This window comes from Sceloporus occidentalis, unplaced genomic scaffold (assembly GCF_023333645.1).
Source record: "Sceloporus occidentalis isolate IW3139 unplaced genomic scaffold, rSceOcc1.0.p SCAF_1, whole genome shotgun sequence".
Lineage (NCBI taxonomy): Eukaryota > Metazoa > Chordata > Lepidosauria > Squamata > Phrynosomatidae > Sceloporus > Sceloporus occidentalis.
This window is the reverse complement of record NW_028316981.1, coordinates 247,294,853-247,316,969: the sequence shown is the minus strand read 5'-3', so window position 1 is coordinate 247,316,969 and position 22,117 is coordinate 247,294,853. Positions and strand designations below refer to the sequence as shown.

Genomic DNA, 22,117 nt, shown 5'->3' with positions numbered 1-22,117 from the left:
GTTTTCAATTTGATTTTTAAAATAGGTTTTCTAATGATCCCTGAGATTAAATTTGTCTTTTCTACTCCAGTACACAATGAATATTTTATTTTATGGAGCCCTGGTGGCACAGTGGTTAAATGCCTGTACTGCAGCCATTCACTTAAAACCACAAGGTTGCGAGTTCAAGACCAGCAAAAGGGCCCAAGCTCAACTCAGGCTTGCATCCTTCCGAGGTCGCTAAAATGAGTACCCAGCCTGTGGAGGGAAAATTAGCTTACTTGCTAATTAGCTTACTTGCTGTTCACCGCTATGGTCTTTGGAATAGCGGTATATAAATAAAACAAATTATTATTATTAATTACTTTCCTTTTTGCACTGAAACCTCAAGAATACTATTATGATAAACATCTAGTGTCTGGTGACACTACAAACATAACACTGGCATCTATGTCAATATATTTAATCACAGATGTTTAATCTATTTGTCTGACAAATCCCAGAGTTGGACAGTTAATGCTTAAAAAGAGGTTTCTATTTTGAACATAAGCAGGTAATCTTTACAGAAAAGAAATACTGAATATGTCTCACTAGCTCGGGCTAATATTCAATACATCTTTGCAATATTATGCTGGCTGCTTCTGTAGTACAGACTGAGTATCCTTTATCCAAAATGTTTGGGAGCAGAACTGCTTTGGATTTTTAAATTTTTAAATTTTTTAATACTTGCATATACATTATGAAAGATCTTGGAGACAGAACTTAAGCCTAAACAAGAAATTCATTCATGTTTCATATACACCTTATAAACATAGCATAAAGGTAATTTCACACACAATATTTTTAATAATTTTGTGCATGAAATAAAGCTTGTGTACATGGAGCCATCAGAAAGAAAAGAGTATCTCAGCCACCGATGTGAACAATTCTGGAGTGTTTGGATATCCAGATAAGGTATATTCAACCTGTACTTACAACAGTGGAAAGCTGTTATCCTGTAGTCCCACCTAAAGCAGACCCATTCAGTCCATTGAATTGTGAGTCAACATGTAGGTAAATCCCATTGATTGAATGAGACTATGGTAGTATGGACTAATAATACAGTTTAGGACAATGTATGGTGAAGGACTATGAATAGATCAATTGGAGCCACAGTTTTCTTCCATCATCAGGAATGGCATGGACTAGAATTCCATTGCTGCTAAGGGGAAGGTGAGCTCATGGGCAAGATTTTTGCCCTCCCCATATAGCCCGCAGCAACAGTAATGACTGTATTTCCCCCCAAAGCTGACAAAGAAGGCTGAAAGAGGAGGGATGGACTGGAGAAAGTGCCTTTTCCTCTATTCAGCCATTGAAACATTTTCCTGGATCAAATGCCTCATGCTGATGGAAAGAACTCTTCCCTCCACAGGAATTGTATCCTGGATCCAATCCCTAGGGTTTAATTCAGTCCAAACATGTTCACTAAGGACTACATGAGCTCTGTTTATACTACAGAAAGTGCAAGAGTCATAAGGTTCAATTTTATGCAGTGAAGTGACAGCCCTCCTTTTTAAAATCTTTATAAAACTTGGTACTAGGAACCAGCCAGTTACATGAAGGTGAATAAGAGGTGCTTAATGATTTGACACCTATATACTGGGAATGTGACATGCATTCCTGCAAGGCTAGGGTTAATGCAAAACTTGACAGAGAGAAATTGGCTAAGCTTGGAAGCAGCTGGCAGAACTGATTTTTTTAATCCCTGGTGTGAGTGAGCTCTGGAGGTCTGAGGCTTACTAGGAGTGATGTTGATGCATAGTATTTTATAAAGCAATTCATTAGTAGCAAAGAACATAAGTGTTTCTCTTCAATGATTGTGTAAAAGCTGCCTAGACTTCCTACCACCTAAGAAAAGAGAGTAGAAAACAATACTTCATTTTCTTGCAATCTATCACATATAGTAAAGATGGCCTAGTGGAAAAAACAACTTTTTAAAATCCATAAATGTTTTGTCTCACATCATTCATATGTCATTGACTCAGTTTACTAAAACATGCTATCCTGCAGGAACTGCTGAAAAATACTCACCCTTGCCCAACTCTGTAATATCCAGGTGGACAACCACAAAGATAGCCACCTTCTGTGTTGGAACATCCATAATTGCACGGGTTCTTAGTAGATGAGCACTCGTTCACATCATGGCATGCACTTGAGAACTGATCATAAGAAAATCCAGAGGGACATGCACATTTGTAGCTTCCAAGAGTGTTGTAGCACGAAGCTGAGCCACAAATACTAGGATTTGAGCATTCGTTTTCATCTGTTGGACAAATAACATTTGTCTTTGGAGGTGGGTATGTGTTCAAAAAGGTTGCAATTTTCAATGATCAAGACTTCCATAATAATTATTGATAACTATGTTAATGAAGACTGGCATTGAGAAGTGCTCTTGCTCTTTTTTTTTTTTTTAAATACATCATTATATAACATGATTCCTTATATTCCATGCCCAGTGTAAAATGGCAAATCCTTTCAATTATGCTTTCCCTGCCTCTTCCAGCAGCTATTAATCTCCTACCCAATCCCCCAACAATTGCATGTTGATCTGAATGTAGGTTGCCTGTTGAGCAGTACAGAGGATCTTCCACTATTTATTTATTTATTTATTTATTTAATAAATTAATCTAAATTTAATTTAATTAGTTGGCTGCCTCCTTGCTGGCCTTTCACCGACAAGAAACAACATTTTTATTCAAACAAATTTTTTTTAAAATCATGCAAGCCTGCTTTTATTTGGGGGCTGGGGGGTTGGTTTAGATTATGTTTTTAACTTTTGTATTATTTAAATTTTAATCTACTGGTGTTTTAATTAGGTTATTTTAATTGTTTTAAAACATGTTGTTTTAATGTGTTTTATATAATGAGCTGCCCTGGGTCCTTTTTTGGGAGAAAGGTGGGATAGAAATAAAATAAAATAAATAAATAGATTTATAGTCCACCTTTCTCCCAGCACAGAATTCATGGTGGCATAGTTTCAGCTAGTGCATATCAGGTCTGCATTTCACTTGTGGAAATTGTGGTCTCCATCTACTAGCAGATATATCTCCAGATCAGTGACCTGGAACATGTTTATCATTTTACAGATTGATAGGCTCTTAAACTTGACAAGTAACATGAAGCAGTTCCTTATTTACTGTTTCTAAAGATTACAGAGGATGGAGGTGATATATTTTTGTACTCTCAGTGCAAAGAGTTGCCTCTTTGGTGATGATATAATTGAAGAGCCAGTGTGGTGTAGTCGTTTGAGCATTGAACTACAACTCTTGAGACCAGGGTTTCAAACCCCAGTTGGCCATGGAAACCCACTGGGTGACTTTGGGGAAGTCACACACTCTCAGCCTCAGAGGAAGGCAATGGCAAGCCCCTCTGAACAAATCAGGCCAAGAAAACCCTATGATAGGATTGCTTTAGGATTGCTCAAGTCAGAAATGAGTTGAAGGCACATAGCAACAATAATTAGTCTTCTTGTCCCTAAAGAACAGGACAATGACTGGAAATTCAGTGTATTAGAAACTGACTTAAATAAATAAAAAAGTAGGAAGGTGGAATTCCTTTAGTGGTTTATGCCAGCATATTTGACAATTACACTCTCTTAAGTACTTCTTATGATGCTGCAGAAGTAGTTATCCAGTATTAATTTGTGCAACATTTTTTTTCTGCTACTGTGCAATGTCTGGGCAGAACGTGAACTCTCTCATACTACTGCGAAGCTGGTATCAATCACTCGCCTACACATCTTGAGTAAAAATGATGGTGAAATATGCTCCAACAGTGTCATATGTTCTTAGCCAGAATTCTCATGTTATGTTAGGGAGGCTTGCATATTGTAATAATTCTAGGTGATTATCTGCAGGATGTTTTGGTAGGCCTTCCTTATAAAGACACAATGGTCAGGATCCAGCAGAATCCCAAAAGCCCTATATGACTTGCCTAGACTATCTGACAGATCACAGTCTCCCTTACAAGCCTGCCAGGGCTTTGAAATAAGGAAGCCCAGTTTCTTCATATTTAGTGACAGCATTAGCAAGGGCCTTCTTGGTTTTCTAGGCAAAGAACTCCCTTTCCAAGAGAGGCTAGGTTAGCCCCCTCCCAGCAGGCAAAGACCTGACTGGCTCCTAAAGATTCCAGTGGGTGGGCGCTGTGTTTTTCTAAATTTTATTGCTGCATTTTAAAAACTGCTTAATTGTGCTTTAATGTTATAACTGTTTAATACTGTTTTTATATTAGGACCTGATGTATTTTTTCTTAGTTTCAAATCTTGTTGTGAGACATCTGCAACCCTAGTCAGCAGAAAAGTAGGATTTTTTTAAAATGTATTTTTTAGCTTGGGAATTGTTTGATTCTAAAGTTATCTTCTTACCTACACATTGATTCCACTGGTAATGTTGTACATATCCTTGTGGGCAGCCACATCTGTAGCCACCAAGAATATTTTGGCAGCCATGTTGACATCTGTGGTTTCCTTCACACTCATCTACATCTGTAAATAAATATAATGTGGTACAAGAAAGCTGGACGGTTAAGAAAACTCACAGAAGAGAATCAACTCATTTGAAATGTGGTGCTATAGGGGAGTTCTGTAGATACCATGGATTGCCAAAATGAGTTCTGTGGATACTATGTATTGCAAATTAAGCCTGCACACTCCCTAGAAGCCAAAATAACCAAACCAAAGCTATTATACTTTGGACATTATCATGAGATATTAAAACAAAACTTGGGAAAATGGGAGGGAGTAGGAAAAGAAGAGGACCACATTATAGGGGGATAAACTCAATCTAGGATGCCACAGATCTGATTTTGCAGAACCTGAGCAGGGCTGTAGATAGCAGTGTGTCTTGGAGGTCTCTTATTTATAGGATGATCATAAATCAAAGCTGGTTTGACAGCAATTAACAAGTTCCATTGAACACAATGGGATCTGAGTAACCATGCACAGAATTGCTCATCTTAAAAGAGTAATTTCTTTATAAAAACCAGTAATTTGGTAATAATTCCCTTGCCTGACACTCCCAGGAAAGGGGTAAGTGCTCAGTATTAGCCAAGGAAACAAACTTTAGCTTTCACAAGATATTTATTTCATGCTGTGGTTGGTAACTTGGAACTGTTTAATGATCCATTTATGCAATATATATAAAAATAAGGATTAAGTACAGATGTAGGAAAATATTCTTCCTGTTTCTACATACAAAGAGGTAAGTGTTCCTCATTTTAGCTGGAATCATTTTTGTACACTGCTCCAGTATAACTGTACCAATGTAAGTGATGGCAGCAGAAGGCCACAGATATTGCAGCAATGAAGACAATATGAAATTGGATAAACTAGCTACTTAGAGCCAGCTTATTTTGCCTTGCCACTGCTGTGTGATCCTGGAAAATGGAAATTCCTATCATAGTGCATCAGTAGGATTCCAGCCTCTGTAAATTTTTATAGACACTTTCACTTATTCATACAGCTAGTAGAACGAATATAGTACAAGATGTTAAATACAGCATACTACAACGAATACAGTACAAGATGTTAAATACAGCATACTACATATTACTTTGAAATTTAAAAGCATCATTAGGCTCAACTAGCTCTTCAGGCTAGGGTATTAAGATTTAACAGTTCACATACATTTGTTATAGAATAAGTCTAACATATAATATCACATATATATGGTGTATGGCTATCATATAACATTCCAGGAAACAACTCATGTGCAAATTACTTAGGATGTTAGTATTTTACCTTCACAGTTTAATCCAGTTGAATCTAGAGAGAAACCTCTCTGGCATTCGCAGGCAAAACTTCCAGGAGTATTCTGACAAATTCCTTTCGACCCACACAGCAAAGCCTGTGATCCACATTCATTGTTATCTACAAAAAGGTATTTAATTTTGTATAAATTAGACGTAAAACCCACACAGACCTAATGAAAATATATCCAGAGTAAGTAATATATTACAGCCTTGAATTCTGTATGTTTTAGATGTTTCTACAACTGGACACAAAAAACATATGGTTTTGGAAATCATGTTGGTATGAATCTGAAATATGGCAGATATTTCTATATGAACTATGGGAAGTATTTATATCTTCACTGTTATAACCAGATACAAACTGAAATGGTTTCTCTTCTGAAAATGTTTCCCAGCATTTACTACACATGAAAGTGATTTCATTAAGCAAGATAAATAAGTTAAAGGTCAAAGAAGGCTATAGAGTTTAATAAATCTGTGGGAAAATATTCTATAACCTGTTTTTGATCAACTGGAATTGCAAGTTCAATTTTAGTACCGCTTTGCTCCTTTATCTCCATGTAATATTCAGCAATTTATAAACTAAGAAAATGCTTAACAGTAAATGCTTTGATTTCTTATGACATTTTTACTTATCATTTTTTTGAACTTCTGAGAGGTAGAGCAAGATGAAAAATGTCAAAACACAACATGTTTAGCACTACGTAGATCAGATCAGTTGTTCGAATACTTCTTGTTGTGCACCTTCAAATGTCTTCTCTCTGATGGTAACTCTAAGGTGAACCTATCATGGGGTTTTCTTGGCAAGATTTGTTCAGAGGAAGTTTGCCACTGCCTTCCCCTGAGACTGAGAACATGTGACTTACACAAGATCACTCAGTGGGTTTCCATTGCCAGGGTTCAATTCCAAATGGGGAATCGAACCCTGGACTTCAGGATTTCAGTCCAACGCTCAAACCACTGGGTCTTTTTGAAAAAAATACTGCTTAGTACTGTCTCTTTTTCAAATACTGCTTAGAATGTTTTAATTATTAATTTATTTGTTTATAATCAATGAAAACTAATTGTTTCAACTGATCTTACCAATACAAGCTGTATGATGTTGTGTGAAACCTGGTGGACATTTACATGTGAACCCCCCCAGGGTATTGACACAAAGGAACTGGCAGTTATGTTGCTTAGTCTGACATTCATCCAGATCTAAAAATAAAAAGATGAAATGGTTAAATACCATGATTTCTTTTAAATGAAATATGTTTTTTGTAAAAAAAAAAAAGATGAAATGTGTTCTTTTAAATGAGTGCAACATAATTATTTACTAACAGCTCATTTATACACATAGCCAGAAGAGTCCAAATGCTCTCTTACATAGTTAGGCCAAAACACACTGCAGAAATAATCCGGTTTGAGCCGCTTCAACTGTCCTGGCTCAGTGCTAGGAAATCCTGGGAATTGTAGTTCATTGTGGCCCCTGAGATTTCTGACAGTTTTCTGATAGAGAAGGCTCAAGGCCTTGCAAAACTACAGTTCCCAGGATTCCCTAGCACTGATAATATAGAATAATAGAATCATAGAATCGTAGAGTTGGAACAGACCACAAGGGACATCCAGTCCAACCTTCTGCCATGCAGGAAATCTCAATCAAAGCATCCCCGACAGATGGCCATCCAGCCTCTGTTTAAAGAGACTCCACTACACTCCAAGGGAGTGTGTTCCACTGTTGAACAGCCCTTACTGTCAGGAAGTTCTTCCTAATGTTGAGGTGGAATCTCTTTTCCTGGAGCTTGCATCCATTGTTCCAGGTCCTGTTCTCTGGAGCAGCAGAAAACAAGCTTGCTCCCTCCTCAATATGACATCCCTTCAAGTATTTAAACAAGGCTATCATATCACCCCTTAACTTTCTCTTCTCCAGGCTAAACATCCCCAGCTCCCTGAATCATTCCTCATAGGACATGGTTTCCAGACCCTTCACCATTTTAGTCGCCCTCCTTTGGACACACTCGTTTCTCAATGTCCTTTTTGAATTGTGGTGTCCAGAACTGGACACAATATTCCAGGTGGGGCTTGACCAAAGCAGAATAGAGTGGCACTATTACGTCTCTTGATCTAGACACTATACTTTTATTGATGCAGCCTAAAATTGCATTGGCTTTTTTAGCTGACGCAGTTGAAATAGTCTCAAACCAGACTATTTCTGCAATGTGTTTATATTTGGTCTTAAACTACAATGAGGTTTAAGCACAATCCTATATCTAAATAATCCAAGTGTCTAAGATGGACCTATGACTGATTTAGTCAGTAGTATATATGCTGAGCAATTCTATACCAGTCTCTGAATCTCTCCCCTCCCTCTGTGCCCTGGAGCAGAAGCATAAAGCCCTTGAATCTACTTAGTTGAATCTATTCAGCAGAATGAAGTATCACAATATGATTCCCCATCCTTCCAAAAAATTGTATGCAAACTACCCACTGTTGTTTTTAAGGAAAAGCAACAATTTAGGGAATGTGGTCCTAATCCAGTTTGTCACAAAAAAAAAAATTAAATTAAAAAAATCAAGTATTATATAAGAAGGAATAAATGAATCATCATCATCATCATCACCGCCAGGTTACTCCATTCCTCACCTCTACAGGTCTTTCCATCTTCTTGGAGGATATAGCCACGGGGGCACGAACATTGGTAGCTTCCTTCTGTGTTCTTGCAAATAAAGTTGCATGGTTTGGGAGACTGGGAGCATTCATCAAGGTCTGTTTAGGGTAAAAAAAAGCTCAATCAGTAATCACATTTTTTCAAAGGAAGGCTCAAAATTATCATACCAAAGACACAAATATAGGAAGATGAATTCCCCCAAATGGGAAATCTTGGTAAGGTAAACTAGGTTGTGTTAACATATGTGCACCTTTCTATTAAAATCAACAATATTCTACCTTTTAAAATAAAATAGTCATTACCTTTCTTTAAAATTATATAGATCAAAATCACCTAATGGAAAGTAAAATAATCACATGTTTATGAGAAAATGACATAATAGCCAGAAACCTGTTGGGGAGTTACAAACCTGGACTTACACATTCATTGCATTAGATTTAGATTTATTTATTTATTTGTATCTCGCTCTTTTCCCAGAACTGGGACTCAAAGTGACTTCACAATATTAAAAGAACAACACAATTAAAAACACAGAAAAGAGGTGCATTAAAAAGGAATTAAATTATTACAGTGTTAAAATAGATAGCTATTAAAAAATTAAATACATTTTAAAAAGATAAAACTGTATAAAACATTTTAAAATATCCCAACATTTTAAAACATCCCAAGCTGGTCCTTTACAAACAGTCCATTTTAAAAGCCTGTCTGAACAGGTAGGTCTTAGCCTGCCAGTGGAATGCCAACAAGGAGATAGCCATTCTGGTCAATCCCTATGTAGTCCGTAGTTTAGACAACACACAGGGACCATATAAGTCCCCCAGTCCCCATTTACTAGGAATCAGCTGTTGCTTGGGAAGAGGCTGACTGATGTTTCCACCACCCCTCATGCAAATTATCTTTATTGTGAAGGGAAAGTGCAACAAGGACTCCATGTCTGCCTCTTGTGACAGGGATTGTTTAGTGGGAACATCAGTCATCTGCTTCCCAAGCAATGGGAATAGACCTCCATCAACTGCAGTGGAGGCTTCCTGGTAAGTGGGGGTTCAGGTGGGGATGGGCTGGAATTCACTTCATAGGTCCATAACTACAGTAGCTCCACATTTGTAACTGCACCGTAGGATTCCACCCAATATGTTGGGGACAGAATGAATTAATCAAGTCTTCAATTTTCAGGTAAGCAAAAAAAGTGTGTTTGGTTACAAGTCACACTTCAAACTAATTACAAATGATGAGAGAAGGGAGTGACAAAACTTACCCACACAAGAAGTTCCACTAATGTCAGTGGTGTAGCCAACTTTACAAAAGCATCTGAAGGACCCCATGGTGTTGATGCACTGACCATGACTACACAGACTTGGCATGACTTTACACTCATCGATATCTGTAAAGTTGTAAGAAATAAAGTTTATCTTCTGGACAATAAAATATAGTGCAATTCATGTCAGGTTTTTAGAAGTCAATCTGTGCAGCAGCAGAAAATTTCACTGCTGCTCCTCATCTTTTTCTGGAACTCTAACCCTTTTTGTCAATATCTTTATCTTTAGTTAAAGCAATACTTCCAACCTGAGGGATTTACATAAGAAAATTCTCTTACATTTTAGAATAATAAATTCAGAATAAAATATCACTGAGCAAATTATGAAGAAAAGGCAAATAAATCCAGTTTTTAAAAGTTTAAAATATATTCTGTTCATAAACACATCCCAGTTCTCTACAAAAACAATACCTCTTCCATCAGTGGTGTATCCTGGACCATGTGGACAAAGTTTCTTGTACTGAGTTGTTCCTGGAAGTGGGCAAATCTCACACTGGTTGCCCCATCCTCTTCCTCCATCACAACAGCATTCTGATTTGGTGACCAGGTTACGGCTACTAGATGCCATCTGACACATTGTCTGTAAGACCTCAGCAAAGCAGAAGCCTTGGCGGTTATCTGTGAATATATAGAGAATTAGGATGTGAATTAGTGTAAGATTTTATTAAGTTAAATATGTAGCTGCTCTTCAGCCATGGTTCTCACAGTGGCTTACAGTTTTGTGCAACATATCTTATCTGAATTAAATTAATTATAGATGTAAAATAAAGACTTTTGTTGTGAGCAATGGGGTGTGTGTGATTTTGTAAGAAAGTTTTTAAGTGTGGTGTGGCTAGCTGGGAAACCAGCAGAAGGCTCTGCTAACACCACTCTTCTAATAGCGCAGAGGAGGCTCTTTACTAGAATAGCCAGAAAAGGTGCAGGAAAAGGGACTGAGGGAGAGAGGGGTCAGTTTGTGCCAAATCCAAATGTCTCCAAGTCAGGGTCACAGCCACTGTGCAGACACAAAAGCCCAGGTCTTCAGCCATCTTGGTGTGTTAACAGAACACTCTAAGTGGTATTAAATAAAAAAAGCATGCTTTCTTGTGTGAACTTTCAGCACCCCCACATTTTATTTAATTAGCTAAGGTTACCTTTGCAGATCATTGAACCCAATCATGATACGTTCCTTCACAAAGGTCCAATGACAAGTTTATTAAAAATCTGTAAGCTGACCAATGAGGAACATCTTCAAAATTACATTTTTCTTTGTGACATTTTGAAAGGGAAAATTGAAATACTAACATGACCTACTAATAAATATTGCTTAACTATTATACAGTATTATCCATATGTTTTTATGGTATTAAATATCACAAAAGCTAAAATTCCAGTATTATTTCCTCTTAGTATTAACCAAATGTTGATAAGAAAATACTAGAATTTACCTTCCTTATTTTTACAGTTTTGTAAGAGTGCAAAATATTTTTATTCAGTAAACTTGTAAGCAAAATTTACAAATTTTGTAAATTTATGCAAACATATGAGTAAGTGAAAATCTTAACTATAGATGTTAATAGCATTATCACTACCCTACAGATCTTCATCTGGGGAAACCAGAGAACTATGTCTGGTCTCATCTTTTATCAGTAGAGTAATGTATTGTATAGCTATCTCACAAGTATAACTGTCTGTTCACACACAAGAGAATCACTTTGTAGCAGGGGAGTTCTACATGTTTATGAAGGAAAGGAAGGGAAGAGAATGGCATGACATCTCTGTTTTCTTGTACAGTTGGCCCTCCAAATCCATGGAGTTTGCATCCATTGATTTAATCATCCACAGATTTAAAATATCCAACCCACCAAAAAATCAATAAATTCCAAAATGCAAACCTTGATTTTAACATTTTATGGGGCATCATTTTACTATCCCATTTATATAATGGGACATGACCATCCACAAATTTTGGTGTGTGTGTGTGTGTGTGTGGAAGGGGGGAACCCTGGTTCCAGATCCCAGTGGATACCAAGGCCCAACTGCATTTAAATATCCTACTTTCCAGGTTTAATTAGTTTTCTCCCAAACAAACTGCTTTAATGAAAATTTACTTAACAGAAGAAATATATTTATGTTTCCCACAAGTAACCAAGACATGTATAGAGTATTTTGCTTTAGCAAGCTAAACAAAATTAAGACTAGTAGATTATTATATTAATGACTACATTTTAAAAAATATATTAAAGAACAGAGTATAGACTTAGAATTTACTTGCCAATGCACTCAATTCCAGATGGACTGGACTGGAAACCTTCATTACATTCACACCTGTAACTTCCAATAATATTGATGCAGCGACCATTTTCACAGATACCTGGCTTGGTGCGGCATTCATTTTCATCTTTATCACAAGCAAATAATTCAATAAAAAAATTATACACAAACACTATTAGAACAAAAATAATTCCAATTAATAATTTAGAAGTAAAACTACTGGTTCAGTGACATAAATTGAAAAAGTTAGTCTGACTAAGGTCCAAAACACACTACAGAAAAAATCCAGTTTGAGACTGCTTTAACTACCCGGGTTCAATGCTAGAGAATTCTGGGAACTCTAGTTTTGTGAGACATTTAGCCTTCTCTGTCAGACAGCTATGGTGCCACAATAAACTACAATTCCCAGGATTCCTAGCACTGAACCAAGACAGTTAAAGCAGTCTCAACCTGGATGATTTCTGCAGTGTGTTTTAGACCTATGAATAGCTATGTCTGATGATGTTATTTAAATACACGTACAGTGCAAGGGAGAGCCAGATCAGTACTTTTTCTCTCCCTCTGTGAGTATGTAATGGGTGGGGGGTTGTTGTTAAGTCTTTGCCTCCAAATCCTGTTTCAATCAGAATTGTCCTTTCCCTGATATTTGCAATGGGAGAAATATTCCCACTGATCCCAGTGAGAGCTTCCTTACTCTTGTGAAGAGCAGGGAGAAGCAGATTTCATCTCTACTGTGAAGAGAGCTGATGCTTAAAGACCCCACTTCCCATATCATGGTCCAACTCTCACTCAGGGTCTTTCAGGCCAAGTATTTAAAAAACAACATGTCAAAGCTAAAACATATGAATAATATCAGATCTGCCTAGGCCCTGATTGCAAGAAGTTTGAAAGGGAAACTAGGGAGATTATCATATGGGGATAAGAAAAGAGAGAGAAACAGAATGCTCCTGTCATTATCACACAATTGCACTAAGATTATCACACAACACACTCATTTCGTACTTATCCCGTTAATAACCTGTAATTATTAATGGTAAACTCCTGTGAATAGATTATTACAGGATGATTGATAATAATAATAATAATAATAAATTTATTTCTACCCCGCCCTTCCATAGATATGATCAGGGCGGCTTACAAAGTTTAAAAACAGTACAATAGAAAAGAAAAATTCAAATATAAAAGTTAAAAACATTACTACAAAAACAGGAACAGGAGATCAATAAAATACGCGTGTCAAGGGCAAAGAAAAAGAAGAGTTAATTTACAGCAAACCGGGGTCAAAAGGGGAAAAATAAGGGGCAGGAAAAAACAATCTAACTAAGGCGGGAAGGCCAACCGAAATAAATACGTCTTCAGATTTTTCTTGAAGATAGCTGGTGAGGCGGCGGAGCGAAGCTCTGCGGGGAGCTTATTCCAAGATGAAGGGGCAGCGATGGCAAAAGCCCTCTGAGAGGTCCGTACAAGGTTAGACCTAGGGACCTCCAACAGGTTTGTCCCGGATGTTCTGAGTGTGCGGGGCGGATTATATGGGGAGAGGCGGTCCTCCAAGTACCCTGGGCCCAAGCCATTTAGGGCTTTATAGGTCAAAACCAACACCTTGTATTGAGCTCGGAAGCGAATAGGCAGCCAGTGAAGATCTTTTAGAATAGGTGTTATATGGTCTGACCTGGAACTACCAGCGACCAGTCTGGCTGCCATGTTCTGCACCAATTGCAGCTTCCGGGTTTGGTACAAGGGTTGCCCCATGTAGAGCGCGTTGCAGAAATCCAATCGAGAGGTTACCAAAGCATGTACGACAGATTCAAGGTCCTTACGGTCCAGGTAGGGACGCAGCTGGCGTATCAGCCGAAGCTGATAACAAGCACTCCTGACCGTCGCATCCACCTGAGAAGTCAGCTGGAGCGACGAGTCAAGGAGTACACCCAAGCTGCGCACCGAGTCCTTCAGGGGGAGCGTGACACCGTTCAGGACCGGGTGACAGATCTCACTACCCGAAGCCGGGGAACCTATCACTAGTACTTCCGTTTTCCCTGGATTCACACTGAGTTTGTTCTCCCTCATCCAGCCCATTACCGACGCCAAGCAGGCATCAAGAGGAGAGATGCCATCCTTAGTTACTGCATCAGTCGGAGACATAGAGAAAACTATCTGGGTGTCATCAGCGTACTGATAACACCTCGCCCCATGTCTCCGGATGATCTCTCCCAGCGGCTTCATGTAAATGTTAAATAGCATAGGGGACAAAATCGCTCCCTGAGGGACACCAGATGTCAGGTCCCTCCTGTCGGAGCGACAGTCCCCCAGCTCCACCATCTGGGATCTGCCCGAGAGGTAGGAACGGAACCACCGCAAAGCAGTGCCCCCAATTCCCAACTCCCTCAGGCGTCCCAGAAGGATACCATGGTCGATGGTATCGAAGGCCGCTGAGATGTCCAAGAGCACTAACAGGGACACGCTCCCCCTGTCCATGCCCAGACGGAGGTCATCAACTAAGGCGACCATGGCAGTCTCAACTCCATAGCCCGCCCGGAAGCCGGTTTGAAATGGGTCCAGAAAATCGGTGTCATCCAAGATCGATTGAAGCTGGAAAGCGACTGCTCTCTCGATCACCTTCCCCAAAAAAGGCAGCAGCGAGATGGGCCGATAGTTGTTATGAATCAGGGGGTCTAAGGAGGGCTTCTTTAGCAGGGGTTTGACCACTGCTAATGTTAATTTAGATGGAAATTGACCCTCACTTAGAGATATATTAATTATGCGATGCAACCTAAGTCGCACCGCATCTCCCCCCTGAGCTGTCAGCCATGAGGGACAGGGATCAAGGGAGCAAGTCGTTTTCCTAACACTTCGAAGGATCTTGTCCACTTCCTCGGTACTAACAAACTCAAAGTGATCCAGTATAACAGGGGCCACGGATGCTTCGGACACCTCTCCTACAGGATCTGCACAAATACTGGCGTCGAGATCAGCCCTTATCCGAGAGATTTTATCCGCAAAGAAGTTGTTAAAATCATCGCAGCAGGCTTTAGATGACTCCAAAATAGGGCTCAGGGAGGGAGGGAGCTGAGTTAGCTCCCTCACAACCCTGAACAGCTCTGCTGGACGCGACTCTGCGGACGCAATACGTGCAGCATAGAAAGAGTTCCTTGCTGCACGTATTGCCACTCCATAAGCTCTCAAGTGAGAGCGAAGGAGTGTCCTGTCAGACAAGCGCTGATGTCTTCGCCATTTATGCTCTAGTCGTTGCGCGACCCGCTTCCTTTCCCTGAGATCTTCCGTATACCAGGGTTGTTTATTGGAAGCAGGCCGGAAAGGACGTTTGGGAGCGATACTGTGTATAGCCCTAGAGAGATTAGTATCCCAGATGTCAGTTAGGGCATCAACAGAATCGCCGTCAGAGCCAGTCGTATACCCCTCTAGGGCTTCTTGGAACCTTATGGGTTCCATCAGCCTTCGAGGGTGGACCATCCTAATAGGTCCGCCACCCCCGGGAGGGTTAATGGTAGAAGCCTTGATTCTAGCCTCAACCAGGAAATGATCCGTCCATGACAGGGGAGAGACATTAGAAATCTCTACCCACGGAGCCTCCATGTCCGTACTGAAGATCACATCAAGAGTATTACCAGCACAATGTGTTGGCCCTGAGACTAGTTGAGACAGGCCCATGGCTGTCATGGTAGTCATGAACTCCCGAGCCGCACCTGTTGGAATATCACTGGCCTCGAAAGGGATGTTGAGGTCCCCCAGGACAAGAAGCCTAGGGGACTCCAACACCAGTTCCGAGACCAGTTGTGTCAGCTCGGCCAGGGAGTCTGTTAGCGCACGGGGTGGCCGGTAGACCAACAGAATCCCCAGACTGTCTCTAGCCCTCAGGGACAGGTAAATACATTCGATGTGGTCTGTTTTCCGGACTGGGATCCTGGTTAAGGAGAGAGTGTTTTTATGAACCAAGGCAACACCACCCCCCCGCCCACCTAACCTGATCTGGTCCTTAACTGAGTACCCGGCTGGAAGGGCCTGGGCCCACACTGCCTCGCTCTCAGGCCCCAGCCAGGTCTCAGTAATGCACGCCAGGTCACAGTTTTTATCCTGTAAAAGATCGTACATAATGTGGGTCTTATTTTTTATGGACCTGGCGTTGCATAGGAGCAGTAACAGGGTTTGTGGTACGACTGGGCTGACCCTCAGGCCTCTTTGGTTAGGAAAGTGGAAGGAAGGAGAGATAGGTATGACGCATCGATCTCTCCTTCCATTTTAAAAGACAATTACAGGTTATTAATGGGATAAGTATGGGATGAGTGTGATGTCGTGTGATAATCTTCATACAATTGCGTGATAATGATGGCAGCATTCCATTTCTCTCCCATTTCTTATCCCCATGTGAAAATATCTTAAGATGCTAAGGTGGCAAAGTAGATTAGCAACAGGAAGGGATTCAAAGGACTAAGACCAATGGAAACAGAATTTATGGGACAAGAAACAAAAGGATGCAAGTGAGAGAAGGATAGATCAAGTAAGCTGAAGGCACACCGAATGGAGGGAAAGAAAAGTGACAGTTATGACCCAATGAAAAAAGTTATGACCAAATTAAAAGGCCACAGAAGAATAAAATCTCATACAAGGCAAAGGAACAAGAAGGACCAGACCTGTCAATGAAAACTAGTCAAGGAATGAAAAAGATAAAAGTGGCTCAGAAAGCTGAAATCAAGCTGTAATTTGAAAAACAAAATAAAGCAAAACAAAATGCACAATCAAATCAATAGCTGGAGGTATTGAGAAGAGCAGATAACATATGTTGATTAAGCTATAATTTTAATGAATTGCTAATAAGCAACAAATATTTGAAACTTCATTTTTTCACACGTACATTTTTCAGTCCCCCTATGATAAAAATTATGCACTCCTTATAAGTTAAATGGGCTCAAGCTTTTTTTCAAGTTTTAGAGAACAGTGCATTTCTTAATACCTACCCATGCAACCTTCTCCATCTGGTCTACGTGTCATTCCAGGAGGGCAGATACACATAAAGGTCCCAATAAGATTTTTGCACATCATGCCTCTTGATTCGCAGTCATGTAGACCTTCTGCACATTCATCAAGATCTTTTAAAAAGCAAAAGAATCTGTTATGTTTAGAATGTGAAACTATTTTTTTCCTTTGAATACTACTTTCTCAGTGCAATCCTAGATAAATTTATGCAGAAGTTAACCATGCTGAGTTCCAGAAATTTATTCCCAAGTAAATGCATAATTTACTACAATCTTAGAAGATTTTTATACCAGCGCTTACCGTGGGGTAAACACTGGTAAATTGTTGCTGAAACATTGAGGAAGCATGTGTGTGAAAGCCTGGTGTGTTTCCTCAACATCAGGGAATCGTGAGCTCCCCTCTAGCATCACTGAATCGTTTGGGGAGAGGCAATTTCCTCTGGAAACAAACTTTGCATTCAGAAGAAATTGCCTCTCCCTGAATGATTCAGTGAGGTTAGAAAGGAGCCGACGATTCCCTGATGTTATGGAAGCACACCAGGCTTTCACACATGTGCTCTTCCTCAATGTTTCAGCAATGATTTACCAGCACTTAAGTGCTGGTATGAAAATCTTCTTAGTTTGCTCGTGGTATTGTGGTTGTTGTTGTTCCTGTGTGGCTTCAAGTTAATTTTTGATTATGACACGGCTTTCCTGCCAAGATTTGTTCAGAAGTTTGCCATTCCCTTCCTCTATGGCTGAGTGAGTGTGACTTGCTCAAAGTCACACAGTAGGTTTCCATGACCAAATGGGGATTCAAGCCCTGGTCTCCCAGAGTCCGTGCCCAATATTCTGTCAGAACTCCCCTGCATTCATATATTCATTTGTCATTTATATATTCATTTGGGGATTCTGTCAGAGGGATTATTGGTTTAGGGTTTTGTTTAGGTATTATTTGATTAAGGACATAATGGGTTTGATATATATTGGTTAGTTAGAATGTACTAGAAGGTGATAGATAGATGGCTAGCTTCTGTGTTTGCTTATTAGGATTGGAATGTTACAATGTTAGGGAGTTACCCAGCCAGGCAGAGACTGCTCTTGTGTTGGGAGGGGTGAGTTAAACCTTAGGAGTTAATGCTACTACTTATAGGCTGTTATAGTAATATGTTCATGATGTTAATATATGTTGTTGTTATGTTTAATATGCTACCATGTACGTTGGGTTGTGGGATGATGGGATATATAACCATTCTTACATATATTCATAGTTTGTTAAGGTTTTATATTACTTAGTCTAGTGGTGAGGGATGTTTGGGTTTCAAGGCCACAGGTGCGAGGAGGAGATAATGCTTGCTGAGAACTTGATTGTTTTGGGAACAGGCCAGAGAGCTCGGACAAGAGGACACTACGTCATCGGGGTGGAGATTCCTCACTGCGCGGGAAAGACTGATCCAATTAATTAACTTTATTGCTCTATGGGGGTGGGTCTGCTCGTGGGACTATATAACCCATCTGTAACTATGTATCTTCATTCCTGACAAAGAAGTCACTTCTGTTGCCTATACCTTTACCTTTCAATAAAGCTGTTACTTTTTATAAGCACAGCCTCTTGTTGTTTGGGGGTGGCAATTGGGAGCCTGACATATTCAAACCACTATACAACAATAGTTTGTTAGTGACATATTGTCGGAAAATTTTTGCATTCTCTTTCCCCCTCCTTAGATAGATAGGGATTTCCTGAATGTAAATTCTCTCTCTCTCTCTCATATTCAAACTAACCATGTGATTTAGGTCACTCCCCCTTTGGGAGTAACAGAAATTCTCCTTCAAAGATTTTCATCTGAACTGCATGTTTTCCATCTTCCTCCTCTCTCAACTATCTTTGGAAAGATGGTGAGATAAAGACTTCTGAACGATACACTAGCTAGATTAGGATACAGCATCTATGCAAATATAGATTAAAGCCATTAGTAAACTTTTGTTCTGAAGTACAAGCTACTTGTATTGTTTTTCCAGTCAGTCTCAGTTCTTAGGGAAGCTTAATTAGACAAAGGCTACTCTGCTGACTAAAGCTGGACCATAACAGGCTTGGTTGTGACATTTTTGATATTTGATATTTAAACATTTTTGTTTCCTTACCAAAGTCTGAAGCCTTAGGAAACTTAAATTACCCTACACATATCCAGTCCAACTTATACCTGCATATGTCTCTTTATGCTTGTTGTGAAGGGCGAAATGCCATACCTCCCTTTTGCAATGACCCTTCCCCACTCAAGACTCACCTTCCTACTGCAAGGCATTATAGTGGATGGAGAGCCAGAGGAGGTGTCAGAGAATTATTTGGCTACTTCGTTATAGCCAGATGTAAAATGACAAATGCATCGTCTTTATATTGTCTCCCAATTTAGGATCTTGGTGTTAGTCTCCCAATGGCAAGACAAGTGAAGCATTTGTAGAGTGTTTAATTGTACATTATGGACAGAGCAGTTGATCTATTTACTACAAACGACAGCACTATTTTGCAGTTAGCAGTTCACACCTGTCTTGTCATTTTATTATAATTATCGTCTGTCCCATCTCATCTAGAAGGTATGGTTATTTTAAAAAGCTGTGGTGTCATTTTCTTCTACAAATGATAAGTTAATATGTCTCATACTCATGAGAATTTGATTCAGACATTTATTTCTGTAGTTAGTGCTGTGTAAAGAGTTGGATAAATACTGTACATGCATACTGAAATAAAGATATATAATTCTCAAAAGTTAGCACCATACCTTTACACATTTTTTGGTCTTCTCTTAATTCATAACCAACTGGACAAGTGCATTCATAGAAACCATAGGTATTTATGCAGCGAAAAGCACACAGTAAAGGATTCTGCGCACATTCATTTATATCTAAAGAACAAGACAAAACAGAAAGAACACAAGTGTGTATTCCTTAAATCCATTTCTGCATTTTTTTAAAAAAGAGTGAGTGAAAGATTTATAGAAATGACACACTACCATCCCTGCGTAGACCCAGTGTCCTATGGGGAGGGATTGGTATAATCAATGGAGTAATCTGCACAGTGTTTCCTTTCTGTTTGGCCATCCACTTGTAGGGGCACATGAGCACTGCATTGTGATGGCCTAAGCAATGAGTGGGAGGCTCATTCATGCATTCCATATTTTCACTCATTGTTTGCTTCCTATGGCCTGGCCCTGCCCTGCAAATTATTTGAGCATACATGGGGATGGATTATATCCCAATCCCAAATACTGTTGGGGAGGGAGGTTGTCTTAAAAATCTGGGTTTTTTTCAACCTTTTCTTGAAGAGTGTTCTCTTCCTAGTGAATTTCATTGAGCTGCCATGATGATTTAGTACAGCAACTGCTAATTTGACTTCAGCTGAAGATCATTTAGTACTATTGGTGCTCCCCAGAAAGCTCCACTTAGTAGGCATGATAATTATGAACAGAGGCTGCTAATCTGCTTTAGTCTTCACAGAACTTTCTTGTGTAACCTTTGATGAGCAATAACTAGATGGGGAGAACAGAATTCCCAGTGAATTTTCCCATGACAAACTGAACTGGTAGTAAGAGTGACGATGGAAGGAAATGGTTAAAGCAAATCATTAACAGAATTTCACGTAATAAAATAAAAAGTATTAACATACATGAAAACAATCAAAAATGTTATTAAAGTCTAGCCAATTTTTTTTAAAGAAAATATTTGCAGTTTGAAAAGATCTGAGAGGGAATTCAACAGAATGATTCCTGCCTGATAACACATCATATGTAGTAGAGCCAAATACATAAGCTAGCCAACTGGAAATCATGTTTGATTTTGGGAAAAAAAAGGTCGACCCAAGCCTAAAACAGCTGGCGGGTGCTGGCATTCCCCCCCCCCCCCCCCCAATTAGCCTCCATAACTCCTTCAAGGCAGGAGGAGCTTTTTCTATATTGGGGGCTTGCTATGCCTATTCCTGCTGTATGGAAAAACACTTTTCAGAAAAGCTATGTTATCTGAGACCTTCCTCAGTTTTTCCACAGATATCCAAGAAAATAGGATGATAAAGCAAAGATAGGTTTCACATAGACGTAATACACCCTATCATATGCTTTTGTCAAACGTTATGGAGAATATAAGCTGTTTGCTATCAAATGAATTTTCCCACACAATACTGGACTAATGGAACTGTTTTGACTACAAACTAAAAAAAAAAAACCAGACATCTGAATGTAAATAAACAAAGCATAACCTGCCCTGTATTTCTCCTTTTGCTCCACTGTGGAACAACCTAAATGCAACTTCAGAATGGGGTAGCAGCCAAAACCTACTCAGGAGATATAGCAAATCATAATTTACCTTCACAATTCATCATTGGCCCAGGTTCAAACCCTTCAAGGCAATTACATTCAAAGCTACCAATCACATTTGAACATGTGCCATTTCCACATGGATTACCAATTGAACATTCATCGGTATCTAGGATATAAAAGACAAAACAAACTTTTGAAAACAGGGATGGAGGCCAAGTTCATGAACTTTAAAGATTGCAACATATGCAATATAGAAATTTTCAATGTAGTACAGAGTAAGCACACACCTACACAATGCACTCCAGTGTAGTCCAGGTTGTATCCCAAGGGACATTCACAACGGAATGATCCATCTGTGTTTATACAATGACCATTGGAACAAATGCCTGGGCTCTCAAGACATTCATTGACATCTGTGAAGAAGAATGCCATGTTAAATGGTTTTGTTATCCATATTAGAATTCCTTTAGTGTATATTTTAATGAACAGTGGTACAGTTCCATTTTTTCTCCCTTCCCCCAAAGTATTAACAAATGAAATATTTTTTCTTAGATGAAAGAAGAGAAAAAAATAATAAAAAACATAAGCATTAATATAACTGTTTGTCAGTCTAATTAAGCCTTTCACAGTGGTGGTACCAACATTATGGTACCAGTGACATCCACCAGATTTCTTATATCTTGAGCTTAAGATAGTGACTAAAAATATTTCAAATTTCAACTGTTTTTCAATGTATTTAAAAAACAAACAAATTGGTTTAATATACTGCAATGATATTTACATTTTAGAATTAGAACCGCTTCCCATTGGGTGTTTTAGTGACAAAGAGAGTCAACACAGCAATACTAATATCAGTAGT

General features: G+C 39.2%; 1 protein-coding gene across 1 annotated transcript in view; it reads right to left on the bottom strand.

Annotated features, from left to right (window-relative positions):
* FBN2 (fibrillin 2) overlaps positions 1-22,117 on the bottom strand; it is a 217,041-nt gene that overhangs the window by 10,174 nt on the left and 184,750 nt on the right. The window contains exons 52-63 of the mRNA XM_089491328.1: positions 21,546-21,671; positions 21,305-21,424; positions 19,729-19,851; positions 16,955-17,086; positions 11,986-12,111; positions 10,143-10,349; positions 9,672-9,797; positions 8,392-8,514; positions 6,850-6,966; positions 5,756-5,884; positions 4,382-4,501; positions 2,050-2,281 (exon numbers count right to left, since the gene is read on the bottom strand). Of these exons, the coding sequence (XP_089347454.1) occupies positions 2,050-2,281; positions 4,382-4,501; positions 5,756-5,884; positions 6,850-6,966; positions 8,392-8,514; positions 9,672-9,797; positions 10,143-10,349; positions 11,986-12,111; positions 16,955-17,086; positions 19,729-19,851; positions 21,305-21,424; positions 21,546-21,671 (1,681 nt within the window). The remainder of the gene's footprint in view (positions 1-2,049; positions 2,282-4,381; positions 4,502-5,755; positions 5,885-6,849; positions 6,967-8,391; positions 8,515-9,671; positions 9,798-10,142; positions 10,350-11,985; positions 12,112-16,954; positions 17,087-19,728; positions 19,852-21,304; positions 21,425-21,545; positions 21,672-22,117) is intronic.